The sequence below is a fragment of the Salvelinus fontinalis genome, chromosome 29, assembly GCF_029448725.1.
Source record: "Salvelinus fontinalis isolate EN_2023a chromosome 29, ASM2944872v1, whole genome shotgun sequence".
Lineage (NCBI taxonomy): Eukaryota > Metazoa > Chordata > Actinopteri > Salmoniformes > Salmonidae > Salvelinus > Salvelinus fontinalis.
The window spans coordinates 39,396,739-39,421,048 of NC_074693.1; the positions used below are offsets into that span (position 1 = coordinate 39,396,739).

At 40.6% G+C, this 24,310-nt stretch overlaps 1 protein-coding gene across 5 annotated transcripts in view; it reads left to right on the forward strand.

Annotated features, from left to right (window-relative positions):
* The window catches only part of LOC129827967 (teneurin-3-like), a 223,676-nt gene extending 210,441 nt beyond the window's left edge, over window positions 1-13,235 (forward strand). For all 5 annotated transcript variants that reach the window (XM_055889282.1, XM_055889283.1, XM_055889284.1 and 2 more), the window contains 2 exons: window positions 153-283; window positions 11,021-13,235. In XM_055889282.1, the coding sequence (XP_055745257.1) occupies window positions 153-283; window positions 11,021-11,773 (884 nt within the window). In that variant the 3' untranslated portion in view covers window positions 11,774-13,235. The remainder of the gene's footprint in view (window positions 1-152; window positions 284-11,020) is intronic.
* Window positions 13,236-24,310: the final 11,075 nt, after the last annotated feature.

The following is a 24,310-nucleotide window of genomic DNA, read 5'->3' on the forward strand; positions in this document are numbered from 1 at the left end:
TTTATACGTGCTTTGTTCATGCATGTATAACCAGCTTAATAATTATAACTAAGTCACAAAATACTTATATTATAAAACATTACCATATTTTTAATTACATAACCATGCCATTAAATATGTATTATGACTCTGCCCTTATTTGTCCGATGTAGATGTGAATAGCTGGCTAGTGACCTTTGGGTTCCATCTACATAACACCATTCCTGGCTTCCCAGTCCCAAAGTTGGACCTGACCCACCCCTCCTATGAACTGAAGAAGAGCCAGCTTTGGGACGATCTACCGGTTAGTTTCATATCTGACATTATTTCAAAATCTCAGTTATTGTCATGCTATTTGCGGTCCATATAATAGGTAAATGTATAGTCAACAGGGTGATCTAGAAGACCAAAGTTGTTTGCTGGCTGAATATCAAGCACTTTGACAAAAAGGAAAAATTCCAGGGTGAATAGAAGCATGCTCTTGTCACGTTCCTGACCTGTTTTCCTTGTTTTTGTATGTGTTTAGTTGGTCAGGGCGTGAGTTGGGATGGGCATTCTATGTTATGTGTTTCTATGTTGGGTTAAATTTGTTGCCTGATATGGTTCTCAATTAGAGGCAGGTGTTTGACGTTTCCTCTAATTGAGAACCATATTAAGGTAGGCTGTTCTCACTGTTTGTTGTTGGGTGATTGTCGCTGTGTCTGTGTTTTGTTGCACCACACGGTACTGTCTCGTTCGTGCATTCGTTTTTCCTGTTCGTGCGTTCTTCGTTTCATGTAGTTCTCATGTTCAGGTCTGTTTAGTTCGTTTTGTTATTTTGTAATTTCTAAAGTGTGCTTTGTCATCGTTATTCTTTTCTTTATTAAATTCATTATGTATTCATCACCCGCTGCGCCTTGGTCCGCTCATTCACCACAAGACGACAGTTACAGCTCTAAGGTTTTCTATTAAATGTATATTTTGTTCTGTAGCCCCATCTTTTTAATTGGAATGTTATTTAGCCCATAGCATCCCATTTAATTGGACAGGTTTTGCGTAGGAACAAGTACAAATTACATTCACATGTATTCTTTGATTATAGTTTTTCCCAATTGCTAACACACGTTTGCTGAAACCACATCTCAGGTACACAAAACAGTTAGCCAATTTCCCTAAACCCCACAGACATCTTGCAAAATGTAACGCCGCAATCAAAATCATGTACTCCCTTCTCAAAAGGAAACTCTGCATACCAATGAGACACGCAAACAAATAAAATGAATCTAACTTAGTGCAAACCCAGATCACACTAATGTGACATATTCAATACTGTATATTGTTTGTGTATACTCAAACCAGAAAGTTACACAAATGCAAACATTTTTAAAAATCATGTTGGCTGGATTCACAAGATGTTTATCTTTCATATGCTGTATTGGACTTGTTAATGTGTGAAAGTTAAATATTTCTAAAAAATATATTTTGAATTTCGCGCCCTGCACTTAAAGTGGCTGTTGTCATATTGTGCCCGGCTTCGGGCTTGCAGCCAGAAGAAGTTAAACCTCTAACGCCTCACAAACTCGGATCCGGGATCCCCCCATCAAAAAAGCTGACTAGCATAGCATAGCCTAAAGCCACAGGGATATCATATAATAAAATGTTCATGAAATCACAAGTCCAAGACACCAAATGAAAGATACACATCTTGTGAATCCAGCCATCATTTCTGATTTTTAAAATGTTTTACAGGGAAGACACAATATGTAAATCTATTAGCTAACCACGTTAGCAAAAGACACCACTTTTTTTACTATAACAGTTTATTACTCCATCAGTAGCTGTCACAAATTCGACCAAATAAAGATATAAATAGCCACTAACCAAGAAACAACCTCATCAGATGAAAGTCTGATAACATATTTATTGTATAGCATATGTTTTGTTAGAAAAATGTGCATATTTCAGGTATAAATCAGAGTTTACCATTGCAGCCACCATCACAACTCTCACCAAAGCGACTAGAATAACTACAGAGACCATCGTGTATTAGCTAATTACTCATCATAAAACATTTCTTAAAAATACACAGCGTACAGCAGATGAAAGACACAGATCTTGTGAATCCAGACAATATTTCAGATTTTCTAAGTGTTTTACAGCGAAAACACAATATAGCGTTATATTAGCTTACCACAATAGCAAACATCACACCAGCATTGATTCAAGGCAAAAATAGTGATAACGTATAAACCACCAAAATATATTAATTTTTTCACTAACCTTCTCAGAATTCTTCAGATGACAGTCCTATAACATCATATTACACAATGCATATAGAGTTTATTCGAAAATGTTCATATTTAGCGGCACAAATCGTGCTTATACAATGAGAATAGTGTCCAAAACCTCAAGCAATCTGTCCGGCGCCATCTTGGAAAGGCACTTATTCTTATCGAAACTATTCATAAACTTGACAAAAAAAATACAGGTTGGACAGCAATTGAAAGACAAATTAGTTCTTAATGCAATCGCCGGGTTACATTTTTAAAATTAACGTTACTGCGCAATACAGCGTGCGATAAAGCAAGGCTACACTGCAAGTAATGGCGTCTTATGCATTTGACTTTTTTCAACAGAACAATGAATTATCAGCATAAATAGTTCTTACTTTTTGATGACCTCTCATCAGAATCTTGGGATAGGTGTCCTTTGTCCAAAAGAATCGTTGCTGGGTTGGAGAAAGTCGTCTTCCACGTTGCAATTAGCAGTAAACAATAGCATGCGAGAGAGAGACACCCAACTTCCTACAACGCCAGAAAATGAAATACCCGAAAATCGCAATATACTGACATAAACTGATATAACTCAGTTTAAAATAACAAGATTATGATGTCTTTAAAGCCTATATCGAATAAAATCAGAGCCGGATATATCTAGGAGCTAAAACAGGAGCTTCTAACACGACATGCCAATAGCCTCCCTGCGTCAGAGCGAAGAATCAAAAGAGGGGACACTTTGATTCCAATCAATTTATAGACTTTCAGATCTGCCTACTCCATTTCAAGACCCTCTATTTGCTGACACCCAGGGGAAGGCGTATGCAGTGCATCTCAACCAATAGAAGACAGGCAGATTTATACACAGGTCTGAGAGCAGGTTGGAAAATTCTGCATTCTCACATCCACATAGGGAAATTGCTCTAAGTCCAGTTCTGTTTCACTCACAGACATAATTCAAACGGTTTTAGAAACGAGAGAGTGTTTTCTATCCAATAGTAATAATAATATGCATATTGTACAAGCAAGAATTGAGTACGAGGCAGTTTAATTTGGGCACTATTTTTTCCAATGGTGATACAGCGGCCCCATATTGACAAGAAGTTAAAGTGACTAATGTTCCATTATTAAAGTGACCAGTGATTCCATGTCTATGAATATAAGGCAGCAGCCTGCAGGGTTGAGTAACCGGGTGGTAGCCGGCTAGTGATGGCTATTTAACAGTCTGATGGCCTTGAGGCCTCAGTCTCTCGGTCCTAGGTTTGATGCACCTGTACTGACCTCGCCTTCTGGATGGTAGTGGGGTGAACAGGACGTGGCTCGGGTGGTTGATTTCCTTGATTTTCTATTAGGCCTTCCTGTGACAGTGGGTGCTGTACTGTAGGTGTCCTTGAGGGCAGGCTCTCACCTCTGGAGAGCCCTGCGGTTGCGGGTGGTGCAGTTGCTGTACCAGGTGGTGATACAGCCCAACAGGATGCTCTCAAGTGTGCATCTGTAAAAGTTTATGAGGATCTTAGGGGCCAAGCCAAATTTCTTCATTCTCCTGGGGTTGAAGAGGCGCTGCTGCGCCTTCTTCACCACACTGTCTGTGTGGTTGGCCCATTTCAGATTGTCAGTGATGTGTACGAGGAACTTGAAGCTTTTCACCTTCTCCACTGCGGTCCCGTCAATGTGGATATGGGCGTGGTCCCTCTTGTGGGGCCCCTGTGTTGAGGATCAGCGAAGTGGAGGTGTTGTTTCCTACCTTCACCACCTGGGGACGGCCCGTCAGAATCCAGGACCCAGTTGCACAGGACGGGGTTCAGACCCAGGGCCCCGAGCTTAATGATGAGCATGGAGGGTACTATGGTGTTGAATGCTGAGCTAGAGTCAATGAACAGCATTCTTACATAGGTATTCCTCTTGTCCAGATGGGATAGGGCAGTGTGCAGTGCGATGACGATTGCATCGTCTGTGGATCTATTGGGGCGGTATGCAAATTGAGGTGGGTCTAGAGTGTCAGGTAAGGTAGTGGTGATATGATCCTTAACTAGCCTCTCAAAGCACTTCAGAAGTGAGTGCTACGGGGAAATAGTTATTTACAGTGACAAGAAAAAGTATGTGAACCGTTTGGAATTACCTGGATTGCTGCATAAATTGGTCATCAAATTTGATCTGATCTTCATCTAAGTCACAACAATAGGCAAATATAGTGTGCTTAAACTAATGACACACAAATAATGTATTTTTCTTGTCTATTTTGAATACATCATTTAAACATTCACAGTGTAGGTTGGAAAAAGTATGTGAACCCCTAGGCAAATGACTTCTCCAAAAGCTAATTGGAGTCAGGAGTCAGCTAGACCCCAGCCACCTCAGTCATAGACAGTTCTCTCTTCTACCGCATGGCAAGCGGTACCGGAGTTCCAAGTCTAGGACAAAAAGGCTTCTCAAAGGTTTTTACCCCCAAGCCATAAGACTCCTGAACAGGTAATCAAATGGCTACCTGGACTATTTACATTGTTTGCCCCCTCCCCCCCAAAACCCTCTTTTTACACTGCTGCTACTCTCTTTTTATCATATATGCATAGTCACTTTAACTATACATTCATGTACATACTACCTCAATTGGGCCAACCAACCAGTGCTCCCGCACATTGGCTAACCGGGCAATCTGCATATTGTGTCCCGCCACCCACCACCCGCCAACACCTCTTTTACGCTACTGATACTCTCTGTTCATCATATATGCATAGTCACTTTAACCATATCTACATGTACATACTACCTCAATCAGCCTGACTAACCGGTGTCTGTATGTAGCCTCGCTACTTTTATAGCCTCGCTGCTGTTTATATCCTGTCTTTTTACTGTTTTATTTCTTTACTTACCTATTGTTCACCTAACATCTTTTTTTGCACTATTGGTTAGAGCCTGTAAGCATTTCACTGTAAGGTCTACACAAATAAACTTTGATTTGATTTGAACATCTCTGTTGACGAGCTTACGATACGTAAAACACTTAACAAGAATTGTGTTCATTGGAGGACACCACAGAAGAAGCCACTGCTGTCTATAAAAAACATTGCAGCACGTCAGAAGTTTGAAAACGTGCACCTGGATGTTCCACAGCGCTACTGGCAAAATATTCTGTGGACAGATGAAACCACAGTTGAGTTGTTTGGAAGGAACACACAACACTATGTGTGGAGAAAAAAAGGCACAGGACAACGACCCAAAACACAGAAGTAAATCAACAACAGAATGGCTTCGACAAAATAAAATACGCCTTCTGAAGTGGCCCAGTCAGAGTCCTGACCTCAACCTGATTGAGATGCTGTGGCATGACCTCAAGAGAGCAGTTCACACCAGCTATCCCAAGAATATTGCTGAACTGTAACAGTTTGTGAAGAGGAATGGTCCAAAATTCTTCCTGACCGTTGTGCAGGTCTGATCCTCAACTACAGAAAACGTTTGGTTGAGGTTATTGCTGCCAAAGGAGGGTCAACCAGTTATTAAATGCAAAAGTTGACATACTTTTTCCACCCTGCACTGTGAATGTTTACACAGTGTGTTCAATAAAGACATGAAAAATAATAATTGTTTGAGTGTTATTAGTTTAAGCAGACTGTGATTGTCTATTGTTGTGACCTAGGTGAAGATCATATCAAATTTTATGACAAATTTATGCAGAAATCCCAAGGTTTCACATACTTTTTCTTGCCACTGTAGTTCAGTTACCTGCTTTCTTGGGGACAGGAACAGTGGTGGACATCTTGAAGCAAGTGGGGACAGCAGACTGGGATAGGGAGAGATTGAATATGTCAGTAAACACTCCAGCCAGCTGGTCTGCGCATGCTCTGAGGACACGGCTAGGGATGCCGTCTGGGCCGGCAGCCTTGCGAGGGTTAACACTTAAATGTCTTACTCACATTGGCCACAGAGAATGAGAGCCAACAGTCCTTGGGAGCTTGCCGCGTCAGTGGCACTGTGTTATCCTCAGTGCCGATTTTAGCATGTAAATCTTGGTAGGGAAAAAAAAGTGGGATGCATGCCACAACACAACACAACACTAAACAATACATTAGTTGCACTATAACGGTGACAAACGGTACCCACAAACTGTTAGGCCTGCTGCTGTCCCAACAGCAGTCCCAACATCTTACCACTGCTACACCTGGCTATCAGCGGAGCCTTGTCTGGCAGTGAAACAGTCATTCAGCCTCATTTACTGCCTTTTAAAAAAAACATAGCAGATATGGCTGACTTGCTTAAACAAATGGGGTTTCTAATGACAATTTAGATGTACAAACTACGGCATAAGGGGACGACAAGTGGATACGAGACAATCCGTAATTTCGATGAAGACATTGAACGAGCAAGGACGGACGTAAAATTAGTCAATATAACTATTTGTTTTGCACTTTTGAGAATTCAGAGGAGGGTTGTTCTTACAATGTTCTCCCTGTACCCCAAGTCAGAACCGTAGGATAAATAAAGGGGGCATATAAGCAGACAATAAAAGCTCTTACAATATTCGATGATTACATTTCTCTGAAACAGTTTATAGGCTACATGTGCACTACCAAGTCAGAACAGTAGGCAAAATTAAGAGGAGTAAATAGACCAAATTATTATAGTGGGGCACATGGGCTACTAAGAGCTTACTACACAACATACACTTAGTATTACTTTCTTAGCTACAGTATACATATCTCCCTGGCATATGGACTCACCTTGTTGTGCTGTGCTCACTTGAACAGGAAGGTGGGACGACGGTCCTTCGTGAGCAAATTTTGTCATCAAAGTCTGGCATTCTCTGGATTTATGGTGCTTTCAAAACAACTGGAGGGCAGATTTACAATTCCGAGTTGGATGACCGTTCAAATGTATTTTACCAGTCGGCAGTCGTTTATTCCTGACATCCCAACTGTCTTGAACTCACTGAAGTCAAGTTTTCGCAGTTCCGAGTTAACAGTTGTTTTGAGTGCGGCACAAATAATGCTTCATTGACAGCATGGCCAATGTTGAATGTTTATCATTTTAAACTTGGAAAAGAGACCCGTAATCCCAGATTTGAGACCAAACGTCCACTGTCACTGATTCCTTCCTAACCACTTGTTGAATTTGAGATTTCTAACTTGTTGTGTAATGTTTATGGCCGATGTGCACCGATAACTTTATCTATAATTTATCTTCATTTCTCTTCATATGACAAGGATTAAAAATAAATTGCCAGTAGATTGTCGATTTGATTCATGATGATGACTGCTAACTAAGATTTTGAAAGTATGATGTTGACATGAAAGTATGATGTTGACATGATCAAAGCTATTGTACATATAACGTGATTTGATGTCAATTTATCTGTGGCCAATGACCAATGACCTTCTTGGATGGGCACTTCTAATGTAACTCTATAGCAGCACCCAAAGAGATAGAATTTTCAAGGTTTCCTCTTAGACTTTGCGGTGACGTAGTGTCCCCATGAGTGACATAACACTGAGCCAATCACGGCACAATGCTCCGTATTTTCTGCTGGCTTGCCCCACCACCACAGAAAGCACTGAGCTAGGCTGAAACACATGCATTTTGGACCTGCCTTACTCAAGAAAACAAAAAAGAGACCATGTTTGTATGTGGATTTATTAACTCAATGATATATATTATTTTTTACATTGTTTGCAAACTGATATGTGATACGTATTAATGCCAGAATAACATGCAGAACAGGCGAGCCCCAAGGATGGGGGCTATGGTTGATGAGCTCACTCTGGTTTTCAATCATTTGTTGTTGGAATTCCCACAGTCTTAAGGCATTAGTTACAACTTCCATTTGCACAATGGCAGGCTCCTGTTCGTCTGTAAATAGACACGTTCTACCACCACGTGGTGGTCGTCTTTCAGTTCTTCAAAAACAAAATAGCATATAGTACAGTAAACACTACACTAATACCGTATACAAGATAAACATGTTAAAAAGTAGTATAGCTTCGAATTTCATACATACAGTGCTTTGGGAAAGTATTCAGACCCCTTCACTTTTTCCACATTTTGTTATGTTACAGCCTTATGCTGGAATTGATTAAATAAAAACAAATCTCATCAGTCTACACAAAATACCACATAAGGACAAAGCGAAAACAGTGTTGTTGTTTTTTGTGCAAATGTATGTATGTATGTATGTATGTATGTATGTATGTATGTATGTATGTATGTATGTATAAATGTATAAAAGAAACAGAAATACCTTATTTACACCCTTTGCTCTGAGACTCAAAATTGATCTCAGGTATCCTGTTTCGATCCTTGAGATGTTTCTACAACTTGATTGGAGTCCACCTGTGGTAAATTCAATTGATTGGTCATGATTTGGAAAGGCACACACCTGACAATATAAGGTCCCACAGTTGACAGTGCATGTCAGAGCAAAAACCAAGCCACAGTGGAAGGAATTGTCCGTAGAGCTCCGAGACAGGATTGTGGTCTGGCGAAGGGTACCAAAACATTTCTGCAGCATTGAACGTCCAACAAGAACACAGTGGCCTCTGTCATTCTTAAATGGAAGAAGTTTGGAACCACCAAGACTCTTCCTAGAGCTGGCCGCACGGCCAAACTGAGCAATCGGGGGAGAAGGGCCTTTGTCAGGAAGGTGACCAAGAACCCAATGGCCACTTTGACAGAGCTCCAGAGTTCCTCTGTGGAAATGGGAGAACCTTGGAGAAGGACAATCATCTCTACAGCACTCCCCTAATCAGGTTTTTAATGGTAGAGTGGCCAGACGGAAGCCACTCCTCAGTAAAAGGCACAAGACAGCCCACTTAGAGTTTGCCAAAAGGGACCTAAAGGACTCTGGCCATGAGAATCAAGATTCTCTGGTCTGATGAAACCAATATTGAACTTTGGCCTGAATGCCAAGCGTCACATCTGGAGGAAACCTGGCACAATCCCTATGGTGAAGCATGGTGGTGGCAGCATCATGCTGTAGGGATGTTTTTCAGCTGCAGGGACTGGGAGACTAGTCAGAATTGGGGGAAAGATGAACAAAGCAAAGTACACAGAGATCCTTGATGAAAACCTGCTCCAGAGGTCTCAGGACCACAGACTAGGGCGAAGGTTCACCTTCCAATAGGATAACGACCCTAAGCACACAGCCAAGACAATGCAGGAGTGGCTTCGGGACAAGTCTCTGAATGTTCTTGAGTGGCCCAGCCAGAGCCCAGACTTGAACCCAATCAAACATCTCTGGAGAGCCTGGAAATAGCTGTGCAGCGACGCTTCCCATCCAACCTGACAGAGCTTTAGAGGATCTGCAGAGAAGGATGGGTGAAACTTCCCAAATACAGGTGTGCCAAGATTGTAGCGTCAATGGCTGCCAAAGGTGCATCAACAGAGTACTGAGTAAAGGGTCTGAATACTTATGTAAATGTGATATTTCAGTTTTTTTATTTTAATACATTTCTAAACATTTCTGAGACCAGTTTTTGCTTTGTCATTATGGGGTATTGTGTGTAGATTGATGAGGGGTAAAAATGATTTAATCAATTTTAGAATAAGGCTGTAACGTAACAGAATTTTGAAAAAGTCAAAGGGTCTGAATCCTTTCCGAATGCACTGTACAGTAATTATTTTAATACAGTAATACAGTAAAACATTTACTTACGGTATGTTTTGGAATCTACAGTCTTTACTGTGCTTTGTGTTGTACTACAGTCAAGTAGTAAAAGTACTAGATATTTCCAGTGTCTGCAGTACGTACCTACAGTATTCTCATTTTGGAACATCTGAAAGATGGATGCTACTGTGAAGTGTCTCAGATTGAGCTGCACTCTCTGCCCAGCCTCTTTCAAGGTCAAACCTTGGTTGACCACATGGTCCACCACAGTTGCCCGAATTTAATCAGAGATTAACTCTCCTTGTTCTTGGTCTTCCTCCACCTTCACCTCCACCTCTACCTCCACTTATACCTCTACCTCTACCATCACCTCCAACTCCACCTCTACCTCTCTCTGCCAGGTTTGCTTCCATTGTTCTCCAAACACAGGAGTACTCACATGTGGCCTTTTTATCCATAACAAAGGTCTGATTGCAAAGGAAACATTTACGCAACTAATGTTTGCACATGTGAAAGTGATCAATTGGTAATTGAGCTTACCTTGTTGAACAGTGTTGCTTTTAATTTGCGCACAATAGGATTTAGTTGTGAAGGTTGTGCTAAGGTAGAGAATTGTGTGTTTTGTTGTCACAAAAGTGTATTATATTATTGCAATCTGTGTATAACACAAAGCATGTACCAGTAGTATTGCAGATTTGTTGTATGGTTCTTCTAAATTAGGTAGAGGTTTGGGGTCATTGTGCCTCATTGGCCAGTGTGTAAACAATTGGGAAAAAGTAGCAAATAACATATCTTGACATTTGTATTTGTTGTATCCAATTAATAACTTTTCTGCTATCCAAGATAGTGTGATAGTTGTCCTTGCATTACACATTTGTTGTACAAATTTAAAATCAATGCACACAGACATTTAAAAGCACTACTTTATGTGACATTACCACTTGTCATTGTTAACACAATAATTATTAATGTTTATTTAATGCTTACTACACTGTCATGAATTGCAAGGTAATCTTGATATTTAAAAAAATCCCCACTGGCATTTTACTTTGTTTTAGCTTTATCCCACTACCTGGTAATACAATTATCTTGCAGGCACATGTAAAGTCTTTGAAGCCTGCTTCTGCTCCTGAATGGACTGCAGTGTGAAGTTCTGCTCAGATGTTAACGTTTCACTGCACTCTCTTTACAGTCCATCTCTGGTGTCCAGCAGGAAGTTACCAGACAAGCGCATGCCCTCCTGTCATTTGAGCGGCTGCCGGAGGTCCATGCGGGCCGAGGCCGTCGAGGTGAGAAGCCCTGGTTCTGGTTTTCAGCCGCCCAGTCCCTTATCGGGAGGGCTGTCATGTTCGCCATCTACAAGGGCACTGCCCACACTCACGCGCTCAACGTGGCCAACGAGGACTGCATCAAGGTTGCCACAGTCCTCAACAATGCCTTCTACCTGGAAAACCTGCACTTCACCGTGGAAGGCCTCGACACTCACTACTTCGTCAAGCCCGGCCTGCCCGACGGTGATCTGGCTGCGTTGCGCCTCACCAGCGGCCGTAAGACCCTGGAGAATGGCGTCAACGTCAGCGTGTCCCAGTCCACCACGGTCATGGACAGCCGGACGCGTCGCTTCGCAGACGTGGAGTTGGGTCGTGGGCCACTAGCGCTGCACGTGCGGTATGGCTCCACGGTGGATGAGGAAAAGGCCCGCGTGCTTGAGTTGGCCCGCCAGAGGGCGTTAGTGAGTGCGTGGGCCAACGAACAGCAGAGGGTGAGCGACGGCGAGGAGGGCGTCCGCCCATGGACAGAGGGGGAGAAGAGGCAGCTTCTGAGCAGCGGGAAAGTGCAGGGGTACGACGGGTACTATGTACTTTCCATCGAGCTATACCCAGAGTTAGCGGACAGTGCTAAAAACATTCAGTTCCTACGGCAAAGTGAAATAGGGAAAAGGTAACAAACTGTTGTGCACTCGCTACCAAAAAGACGTTGAACGGCCTGCTTCAATAGAGGAGTGGTGATGGTAGGAATGAAAGCAACAATAGTGGCATGGCCAAAGAGTACTATGGCTATGTCCGAGTAAGTGTGTGTTTTTGTAAATCATATGGGATCGAAAGCAATGCTGTGCAATGCTGTTTAACAGGGGACTACTACAGAGTAAATGTATAACTACGCCAAGCCTTAATATGGGCAGTGACAAAATGTACCTGTAGCACAATCTGATTGGACTATGAGCTCTCTACCAGGAGCCAGGAGAAATAGAGGTGTTTTGGGCAAAAGTGAAATATTATTATTCTTTTTTTTTACAAAATGTTGTCTGCTTAAAATGAAAAGAAAGTATTTAAAGCTGAAATTAAATGTTTACATACAGTGCACATATCTGGAAATTAGAAGATTTTTTACTCTTAATTAAGCAATGTCCATTACCAGATGTTTTTGTTAAAGTAGCTGTCCGGTACAAATCTCACTTTTAAAATGCATATTCTGTTAACTCATACCCAAATAATGTTGTTGACTCGTCCTGTATTAGTATTTGTGGCCAAAGCATAAATTAGAGAAAAAAACACTTAAAAACCCTACCTCAAACTTGTATCTCAAACAGACCGTTTACAAACTGCTTACTATTTCCTCATAGAGTATGGTGTCAGCGGTCTAGAGGAGAATGAGCTGGCCAATCAGGGGTCTACTCGCATGAATGTTTTTAATGACTTGTATATGCCCACACCAGAAAAGCTGCTTTTTAACATATTGTAAGTAATTATAGGTCATATTTCATAGAAATCTGGATACAAAATAAATACAAATTATTCAAACTTTATTTAACTAGGCAAGTCAGTTAAGAACAAATTCTTATTTACAATGACGGCCTACTGGAAACAATGGACAGTTACTTTAATCAATGACCTTTCATTTTGCGGTTCCTCTCAGTCATGACCATCAAACCTACAGTACATGCCGGAATTGAGAAGCACTGCTTTAGATAAACTAATACCCATTCCCCTTTGGTTTACTTTTTTAAGACATCGTAACAACTTACATGTTTTAATACACAAAATATTTGTTTTGCGAATCAGACCTTGTCTTGGTTTCGGGATCAGGCCAAAAGGTATGAAGTAAGTATAAGACTGGAAAGCCTGAATGAGATACGAGTCTCGTCTGAGCACAGTAACACCATGTTTAGTAAATTCTGCAAGAATTGTATTGTTTTGTTTTCAGTAGCTAGGTTTCCATCCAATTGGCAACAGATTTTCATGCGAATATTCTAAAATCTGCATAAAGAAAATGTGCATCTTCTCACCAGTGGTGTTTTTCCACCAAGATGACTTGTCGAGGATAAAAATCAGTGTGCGACGACGAAGTGCACACAATGTACTTTTTCGCTTAAGTTTTCATGTACCAAATAAAAATCTGATGTTCAATGTGTTTCCATCGCATTTTGTCACAAACTGTTCCGTTAAATAGCAATGCGTTAAATAGCTGATGAGCCTACTCTGGTCTTGGCAAGTGCACTATAGCCAGCAGCTCGCAGATACAGTGTGTGTAGGCCCTGTAGGTAGTTTAGTCTACATGATGAGATTATAATGGGTAAGAGCAAGAATATCTTTATTTGTTAAAATGGCAGTCAAGCATCGATCATCATGTCACTAGAATAAGACCCTCGACATCTATTGGAAGGAGCGTCAAGGTCATCACGTGCACTTTCACCACCCTGTGAAGTTCATCATAACTTATTTCATCTGTAGCCTAATAAACTGCATGGTTTCCCAAGTCGTAGTGGACGGACCAAACACCATTTCATTGCTCGACTCCCAAGTTTACTTCATTGTGATGGTTATTATATCAATATTTGTGCATAAAGGCGTTTCCACTGCCATTTCTCACGTAATTAATTTTAACGACAAAAAAAGATCCCACCATGTCGAACCAACAATTATCTCGGCATTTATAAAATCGTACCGAAACGTCCTGTTTCCGTCACAGCTGTCGTGATCATTTTTTATACAGTATGACTTCACTTGCATAAAAACTGTGGACTGAAACGTTGTTTATGGACCTCTACAGGATCGGTGTCCCCCCCGTGGGATGGTTGAGCTAACGTAGGCTAATGCGATTAGCATAAGGTTATAACAACATTTCCAATGACATAGACATATCTGATATGGGCAGAAAGCTTAAATTCTTGTTAATCTAACTGCACTGTCCAATTTACAGTAGCTATTACAGTACAATAATACCATGCTATTGTTTGAGGAGAGTGCACAGTTATGAAATTAAAAATGTATTAATAAACCAATTAGGCACATATGGGCAGTCTTGATACAACATTTTGAACAGAAATGCAATGGTTCGTTGATTGTCTAAAACTTTGCACATAGACTGCTTCCATCTAGTGGCCAAAATCTAAATAGTGCCTAGATTCCTAAATCCTAAGTTTCTCTTGCATTTCAAAGATGACAACTTTGCTTTTTTTAAATGCATGTTTTTCTTTTTTGTATTATCTTTTACCAGATCTTAATGTGTTATAATCTATATTCATTTCACATTTCCACAAACTTCAAAGTGTTTAATTTCAAATGGTATCAAGAATATGCATATCCTTGCTTCAGGTCCTGAGCTACAGGCAGTTAGATTTTGGTATGTCATTTTAAGCGAATATTTAAAAAAGGGTCCGATCCTTAGAAATTGATTAACTGGCCATTTGAATGTTAGACTCAAAATGAGTAATTTATGTTGTTTATACATTGCAAATAAAATGTAAAGCATGTATTATATTCATCACTGATGTTACAAAGGAAAGGTTGATATTGCATTATAAAAACTGCAAGATTTTGTAGAATAAAGGTATAAAATATCCTGTCAAGAAACCGTATATTTTTTGGGTAAAAACTGAATATGTTTAAAGATGGTTAGAGTATCACTATATAAATATTGTCTCCTCTAAGTCTAATGTTGATCACGCATAATGCCACGTGACTTGGGCTCTGTCCAATAAATATTTAATGAACACAATAAAATTCATAAATGCATATCACCTAAACAAGTTTGTCCAATTATAGAACCGATACGTGTTCTTAGCAGCTATTATCATAACGTGTTTTGTATAATTAACATGAATTAAAACATTGCCTTTTTCTTAAAAAATACCTGGTAAATCCTTGGAAGGTGTTTGGGTAAAGCAAGAGAATATCAAACGTTCTTTACTAAATGTGTTTAGAAAGCGTTCAACAAGACCTTCATTTCCTGAATGTTGCCCTAAAATGATTATGAAGACCTCATTCTATCTGGGGAGCCAAGAGGGCCAAATACTGCTCCTCATTGAAGTCAGCTGTTTGTAACATGTTTTACTTGAATTGTGACTGAACCAAGTGTAACACACCAGGATTTTAGACAGATACCCTAAACACTGATGGCTTTACCAACTTCATAATCCTAGGGTTTTGGGGTTTAAGTAATCTTCTCAATTCTCTGTGTAAAATTCTGAACGGAACTTCTAATTAGATTTTGTCTTGTTATAATTGCTTGCTCTGCCCAATTATTAGAGAGTTGATCAAAGCCTTAAGAGTTGTATTTGATGACACAGCAAAAACTCAAACACATTTTAGGCTCAAGTATAGGCCTACCCACATAATCATAGGCACAACCCTTTGAATAATTCTTACAGTGATACTACAACGTTGAACATGAACATTTCTCCTAAATGTACAGGTTTTACGCAGTACCCAGCCTAATTTTAAGGAAACATATGTATACTCAAGACCATGGATTTGGACAGTGAAGCTAAAATGGCTCAATACTCCTTTTGGATTTGAGATCAAATGTTTCATATAAGGTGACAGTACAGATATTCACCTTTTATTTGAGGGTATTTTCACAGTTTGGAAATGAAGGCACTTTTTATGTATCTAGGCCCCATTTGAAGACGTCATACATGTCTGGACAAATTCACTTATAGTGTATTAAAGGAGTCAAAAGTTTACCATTTGGTCCCATATTCCTAACATGCACTCAAGCGTGTCACTACAAAATCGTTGGAAGCATTTGCAGTTTGTTTTGGTTGTGTTTTGAGTTATGTTTTGCCCAACAGAAACTGCATGGTAGCTTTTCTGTCCAAATACATATGGCGTTAAGTGTATTTCTGATCCATGCTATTTGAATAATTCGTTTTAAAGGAAATTAAGGAGCACATTTCATATGAACTCTCATCACTATACAATTCTATGACGCTCTCTAGTGGTATAGTGTGTGCCGTAGATGAGCATTATGTGAATAAGATGTTAAGGATAAAGTCCTGGATTTTCATCAGGTGGTCAGTACTTCACCTACTCCTATACAATATGCAGCCAGTCATTGTGTTGAATTTGTATTGCATAAAATGTCTTGCTTTCTTGGCTTTGTTGTTTTGATATTGCAGAATCTTAAGGATACCATTTTCAGCTCCAGAGAAGACCCGCAGAATTCCATGACTTGCTATTTTAGAAGCAGCGTCAAACATCACTGCAGCATCAGATGAATGCATAGGCTATTAGTATCCAGAGAAGGTGGCAAACCACCACAGCAAAGGGCACGTTCACCAAGTAAATATAGCTCAACATAAGCACTGCACTGTGACCACAACTGGCACCTTCAAAGCAAACCAGAGCAGTCAACAACACTGTGACGTGGCCTACTTCAAAGAACAGCATAAAAGCGACGGTATGACTTTGCAAGTGCATCAGAGACCAACAGGATCATGCAATAAGCACATGCTCAGAGGAATGTAAGAGAGGTTCAATTGATGTGGCTCCTATTCATATTATGCGACACAAAGGTGGGTGGTGGGCACACTGGCAATCAAAATCCCAGTGCCTGAAATACTACTGCAGTCGCATCGCGTGGCATGGGTCTATACACACACATCACACAGTATTTACTTACATGAGGAACATTGGTTTACTGGTATGTGTTGCCATAGGTAATGCATGAGCGTTCCCGTACAGAGATGTCTATTTAGATGTTTTAGTCTGTAGCCACTAACCTACAGTACTGTGATAAAGATGGTATGTCGGGTACAAGATGGCCTGTCTGCCACTTCAAGCCATTTTCAAAGATATAGTGAGCGAAGTCGGTTGGCAAATCCCTCACAAATATGAGACTGTTTTAGACCAGAGTGGATTGATGACTGTAGAATCTGACCTGAGGCATATTTGGTGTCCTGTCCTGACACATTCATCTGAAATGGCTTGATCAGCCAAACATTTACTGGTCCGTCGTCACTAAGTGCCTCCCCAACCTGGCGACTGTGGGCTTATAGGGCTCAAAACAGTCATATATTCCATTGAAAAGGTTGCCAGATTGTCAGCCCAAGTCTTCCAACAAAAGGCGGTGATTGGAGCTTTAAAGTTTGACCACTAGAATGGTCAGTTACTGTCTTTTATCCTTCATATTTAGTCTAGACTGAGCACAAGCAATAGGCTGCCAGTTGTTGTCTCTGCTCTGCTGGCTGTATTGATTCAGAACATGGAGACCACATGCATTGCCATTAACTAATCAATTAAGTATCAGGGAGAAAACAAAACCAAGACAACTGGCCTTTATGACTGTCTGGCCTTTGCAAAAGCTTGGCGATCAATCAAGACTGTCTGGATCACTGCTTCAAGCATCAAGCATGTCCTCCATTTTGCTCATCTCAGTGTATACCAGCTAAGACAAGAACAAAGGATTAGGGCTGTGGCTGCTTTAGTGTCTGCTCTAGCTCTCTCTGCAACACCAGTGCGGCTTGGTACCGTGTCGCCAACCAGCATTGACGTCATCAGACCCGGGCTTTCGGGGCTTTAGCCCCAAATAATTTTGTCTGAGCCCGAGGCTGCATTTCAAACACTTAAAAGACACACCCTATGCCCTCAGCCCTCAAATTAAGTGGACACTTCTGATGACATCTGGCAAGTTTACACTTGAAGGGCAAGGGGCGAGGGAGGAAGGAATTCATTTTAAATGGACCGCCCTTGCCCGGAAATTCGTCACTAGTTCGTCCCGCGGTGATTGTGTTTTCAGCCACCGGTAGCTTGTGGTTGCTTTATATGCGCTACAATTAATTTTGATTGCATGTCTACTTACACTACCATTCAAAAGTTTGGAGTCACTTAGAAATGTCCTTGTTTTTTAAAGAAAAGCCATTTTTTGGTCCATTAAAATAACATCAAATTGATCAGAAATACAGTGTAGACATTGTTAATAATGGAAATGACTATTGTAGCAGGAAACGATAGATTTTTTATGGAATATCTACATAGGCGTACAGAGGCCCATTATCAGCAACCATCACTCCTGTGTTCCAATGGTACGTTGTGTTAACTAGTCCAAGTTTATCATTTTAAAAGGCTAATTGATCATTAGAAAACCCTTTTGCGGTTATGTTAGCACAGCTGAAAACTGTGGTTCTGATTAAAGAAGCAATGAAACTGTCCTTTAGACTAGTTGTGTATCTGGACCATCAGCATTTGTTGGTTCGATTACAGGCTCAAAATGGCCAGAAACAAATAACTTTCTTCTGAAACTCGTCAGTCTATTCTTGTTCTGAGAAATGAAGGCTATTCCACGCGAGAACTTGACCAGAAACTGAAGATCCCGTACAATGCTGTGTACTACTCCCTTCACAGAACAAAATAGAAAGAGGAGTGGGAGGCCCCGGTGCACAACTGAGCAGGAGGACAAGTACATTAAAGTGTCTAGTTTGAGAAACAGACGCCTCACCAGTCCTCAACTGGCAGCTTCATTAAATAGTACCCGCAAAACACCAGTCTCAATGTCAACAAAAAAGAGGCGACTCTGGGATGCTGGCCTTCTAGGCAGCCGCGGGGACACCTCTTACTGGACAAATATTTTTTCTTTAACAAGTTGGACGCAAAGTATTTACTTCAGACACCCGACAAGGCCCACATCCCCATCATTTGCATCAGAAAGAGACTGAGATATCTGGGACTTAGCTCGGGCAATGGGACATTAAAAACTGTTTCACCGAGTCGTGGCTGAACAACGACATGGATAAAATACAGCTAGTGGGGTTTACGCTGCACCGGCAAGTCAAGGGGTGGCGGTCTATGTATATTTGTAAACAACAGCTGGTGCACAAAATCTAAAATTAAGGAAGTCTCAAGGTTTTGCTCGCCTGAGGTAGAGTATCTCATGATAAACTGTAAACCACACTATTTACCAAGAGTTTTCATCTATATGTTTCGCAGCTGTCAATTTACCAACACAAGCCGATGCTGACACTAAGTCCGCACTCAATGAGTTGTATAAGGACATAAGCAAACCGGAAAACGCTCATCCAGAGGCGACGGTCCTAGTGGCCGGGGACTTTAATGCAGGGAAACTCATTTCTACCAGCATGTTAAATGTGCAACCAGAGGAGGAAAATATACCTCCTTTATTCCACACACAGAGATGCGTACAAAGCTCTCTCTCCCTCCATTTGGCAAATCTGACCATAATTATATCCTCCTGACTCGTGCTAACAAGCAAGAACTAAAGCAGGAAGCACCAGTAACTTGATCAATAAAGAAGTGGTCAGATGAAGCAGATGCTAAGCTACAAGTTTTGCTAGCACAGACTGGAATATGTTCCGGGATTCTTCCGATGGCATTGAGGAGTACACCACATCAGTCACTGTCTTCATCAATAAGTGCATCGATGACGTCGTCCCCACAGTGACCGTACGTACAGTTAAAGTCAGAAGTTTTCATACACCTTAGCGAAATACATTTAAACTCCGTTTTTCACAATTCCTGACATTTAATCCTACTAAAAATTCCCTGTTTTAGGTCAGTTACAATAGTCATTTCCAACATTAACAATGTCTCATGGTGTTTATACTTGCGTACAATTGTTTGTACAGATGAACGTGGTATAGGTGTTTGGAAATTGCTCCCAAGGATGAACCAGACTTGTGGAGGTCTACCATGTTTTTTCTGATGTCTTGGCTGATTTCTTTAGATTTTTCCCATGATGTCAAGCAACGAGGCACTGAGTTTGAAGAAAGGCCTTGAAATCCATCCACAGGTACACCTCCAATTGACTCAAATGATGTCAATTAGCCTACAAGAATCTTCTAAAGCCTTGACATAATTTTCTGTAATTTTCCAATCTCTTTAAAGGCACAGTCAACTTAGTGTATGTAAACTTCTGACACACTGGAAATGTGATACAGTGAATTATAAGTGAAATAATCTGTCTGTAAACAATTGTTGGAAAAATTACTTGTGTCATGCACAAATTAGATGTCCTAACCGACTTGCCAAAACTATAGTTGTTAACAAGAAATGTGTGGAGTGGTTGAAAAACAAGTTTTAATGACTCCAACCTAAGTGTATGTAAACTTCCGACTTCAATTGTACATACCCCAACCAAGGGAGCGGAACTCTAACCTGAACGCTTATTAGAAATCCCGCTATGCCCTCAGATGAACCATCAAACAGGTAAACGCGTCAATACAGGACTAGAATTGAATCGTACTTCACCGGCTCGGGCGCTTGTCGGATGTGGCAGGACTTGCAAACTATTACAGACTACAAAGGGAAGAACAGCCGCTAGCTGCCCAGTGACATGAGCCTACCAGACAAGCTAAATTACTTCTATGTTCACTTCGAGGCAAACAACACTGAAGCAAGCATGAGAACATCCGCTGTTCCGGACGACTGTGTGATCATGCTCTCCGCTGCTGAAGTGAGTAAGACCTTTAAGGAGTCGTCACAAGGTCGCAGGACCAGACGGATTACCAGGAAGTGTACTCCAAGCATGCGCTGACCAACTGGCAAGTGTCTTCACTGACATTTTGAACCTGTGCCTGACTGAGTCTGTAATACCAACATGTTTCAAGCAGATGACCATAGTCCCTGTGCCCAAGAACACTATGGTAACCTGCCTACATGACTACCGACCTCTGTTGCACTCCACACTGCCGTTTCCCACCTGGACAAAAGGAACACCTACGTGAGAATGCTATTCATTGACTACAGCTCAGCGTTCAACAACATAGTGCCCTCAAAGCTCATCACTAAGCTAAGGACCTACATGTACATATTACTTAAATTACCTCGACTAAGCTGTGCCTCCATACATTGACTCTGCATCGGTACCCCCTGTATATAGCCTCGCTACTGTTATTTTACTGCTGCTCTTTAATTAATATAGATATATTTTTTACTTAACACTTATTTTTCTTAAAACTGCATTGTTGGTTAAGGGCTTGTAAGTAAACATTTCACTGGAAGGTCTACACCTGTTGTATTCAGCGCATGTGACAAATACAATTTGATTTGATATTCCTCTCAAGCCAGAGGAAGTAGATCTTGCTAAACATTACCTCTCAAAGAAAGATCCCTCTTCTGACATGTCCTGCGTGTATAATCTTAGACCGTGATATGTTTCCATCACTGAAGGCAATCATACAGGCCGCACTGACCATCTCATTTAGCAGCCGTGAGAGATATTTCAGTGCATTAAGACGTCTACATACCTGGCCTAGGAGCCCAATGACCCAAGATAGAATGCATCATGATATACATACTAAGATACTAACACGCTTGGGAAAGAGTAGACAGGTTTTCACCTACAGTTTAATTTTGTTTCATTTCAAATCTTTATGGATGGACTAACATCCTAGTACTGTGTAATATAACTTGCAAACATTGGTAATATTTAGTATGAGAAAGGATTGTATGCTGGTAGGGTCATGTGTGTAAAATTGTAAAGTGTTACACCCCCTCCAACCCCCGTGTAGTATTTTTTTTGTGTGTAATTAAATAGGGTAGAATTATTGTCCTGTAGCTAATTTACCTCGGAATCTGTGATTTATTACCACAAATATTATAAAAGCATGATTTTCAAGCACATTTGGTGCCTGCGTGTGTCCATATCTGCAAAAAGTTGTCTGGCCCCACCCCACTTGACAGTTAAAAGACAAGCCTACTAGTGATGGGCATTCGAAAGAGCCGGCTCATTCGGCTCAGCTCACCAAAATGACCCGGCTCTTTTGGCTCCCAAACTGCTCTTTAAAACAAATACGCTTTGTATTGTTTCAAGTCAAACAGTTTGCGATAGTTTGACTATGATTGTTGTTAAAACAATTATAATTAAATTATTAATTGAAATCATACTCTACCTTAACCATAATGTATTTAAACATGCATTAGTTTGTTATGAAAAATAATGCTATTAAACATTTGCATTTAAAGTACAACTTTTTAATGTATATAAACAAAGTGCATATAAATCTAACCATTCAAAACGAATACAATCTGAACAGCACATAATAGAATATTGCACCATATCAAAGACAAATAAATAAAAATGTGTAAAACTGCAGCTTCTCACTTAAAACATTACACTGGTCCCTCTTTTCTCTCTCTTGTTTATTGGTATGTTATAACCAGCAGCACACAGCAATGCCTTCCATATTTAGCTTTTGTGAGGGCTTTGCATTCAGAAATGCAAGCTGCCTCACTTTCGAGGGGCTGATGCGGTTTCTTCTCTCAGTAATTATTAGTCCCGTTTTCGAGAAGACCCTCAGAGGGAACAGATGTGGCAACTATGCAGAGTCTCCCTGTCATGACTTTAGTAAGCCGTGGGTAGACAGAGGCCTTGTTCTTCCACCAGCTCAGAGGATCTGCAGATGTTTGAATAGGATCGGACCTCCATTATGGCATCTGCTGAGTGATTCCTTCGTGCTGCATCCCCAGTTGCTCTCTCGTCAAACAGCATCTATTCGTTCTTTGAATTAGTTAATTTTATTCATTTAAATCGTTTGATTATACATATCTTTATTTTTAGATTTTTTTATAAATAGATTCAGCTCTTCTGATATGCGAGCCGGCTCACCAACATTCACCTACAAGGGCTGGCTCGTAGAGCCGACTCGTTCGCGAACGACCCATCACTAATAGCCTACTGCTAATGTGAGTTTACGCAGTTCCAGCATAATCCAAAAGTGGCAGCCTAAAATCACAATCCTGCTATATTGCACGTGACTAGAACATTATTTCATGCAAAACATGAATTTGTGGTCTAGGCTGCCACCCTTTGGATTGTTTTGGAACTGCACAGTACCCACAGCATGACTAGCTCACGTTAGTTAGTAGTAATGTGACCAACATCAGGCTTTTTTTATTGGCCATCAAATATTGGACATGTTTAATGAAAACATTGCAATAAAATAATGATACAAATACTTTTTCCAACTATTTTTCTTCATGGAAATTTAGGATATAGTTATGCACTTGTAATTTGTACTTGCTAATAGATTTGTGTATAAATATTAACACCATACACCATGGGTTTACTGACCACAATCCATTGAATTAATATTAAAAAGTGTTGATTATTTGGCATCAGGAGAGCACAATGCATGGAGGAAAGGAGTGAGATATGTAACATAGCGTTATGTTTCTGCAAAATGTTCACTGCTAGCGGGCGAGGCCAACATTTTGGTTGGAGAACCCCCCCCCCCCCCCCAGAATCAGCCCCAGGTCTTCAGGTCTTGCTCCGGATGTTCTAAATGTCTGGTGACGATCCTGCCAAACAGGAGGTTTTTGTTTGTTGTCATGTCTCTAATCGTCTGAGAACCTCCAGAAAAGGCTTTAAGCACTTGGCTCAGTGAGGTTGTGCAAAGCAACTGGGCCGATAGCTTAAGATCTCTGGGAGATTTTAGGGCTGTATTCAATCTGTATCGCTGAAGTGTTACAGATTGCATGATAGAAATGTGAAGGTCATTTCTGATTGAGCGGACATATAGTATGCAGCGTTTACTGTGAATGCACTATCTGCTAACGCGGGAACATCACCTTTAAATTTCAATTACGCAGTAACGCTGAACTTCTGCACTTCTGATTGAATAGCGCCCTTAGAGTGACTCGAGTGCATGATTTGTGGCCTACAGCTGAAACTGGGTTAATTGTTCTATGATTGTCACAAAGTTCTGTTGGGATGTGAAGGTGATGTAGGGCCTGGATTGGTAAATGAATGACCTTATATTATACAAATGTTAATTAGGTAGTATGATTATGTAGGGCTCTATTCAATCCGTATTGAAGACTGCGTTCACGGTAAATGATGCAATTACTGAAATGTATGAAAGTACCTTTTAAATGAATATTGTGCAATCAATCTGTAACGTTTCAGAGATCCAGATTGAAAAGAGACCCTAGTATTTTATCATGATCCCTTTTTGTTAGACAGATTTGTGCTTTCATACTTTGTCTCCCCCTAAAGGCTATAGCGAGTAGAAAGGAGGTCTGTGATTTTTTTTTCTTCAGATGTCAACCCTCCTGTCTGTCAAGGAGGCTTTGATGTTGTCGGCACAATGGGATTAACATGGGATTAACATGGGATTAACATGGGATTCAATTTTTAAAAACGTCCCTTCAGACCATGATGGGGATACAGCTCCTTTTATACCACATGGTCTGGATGGGCCAAGCAAATAATATGGCCAGCACATACATGTCCCAATTTACAGTTA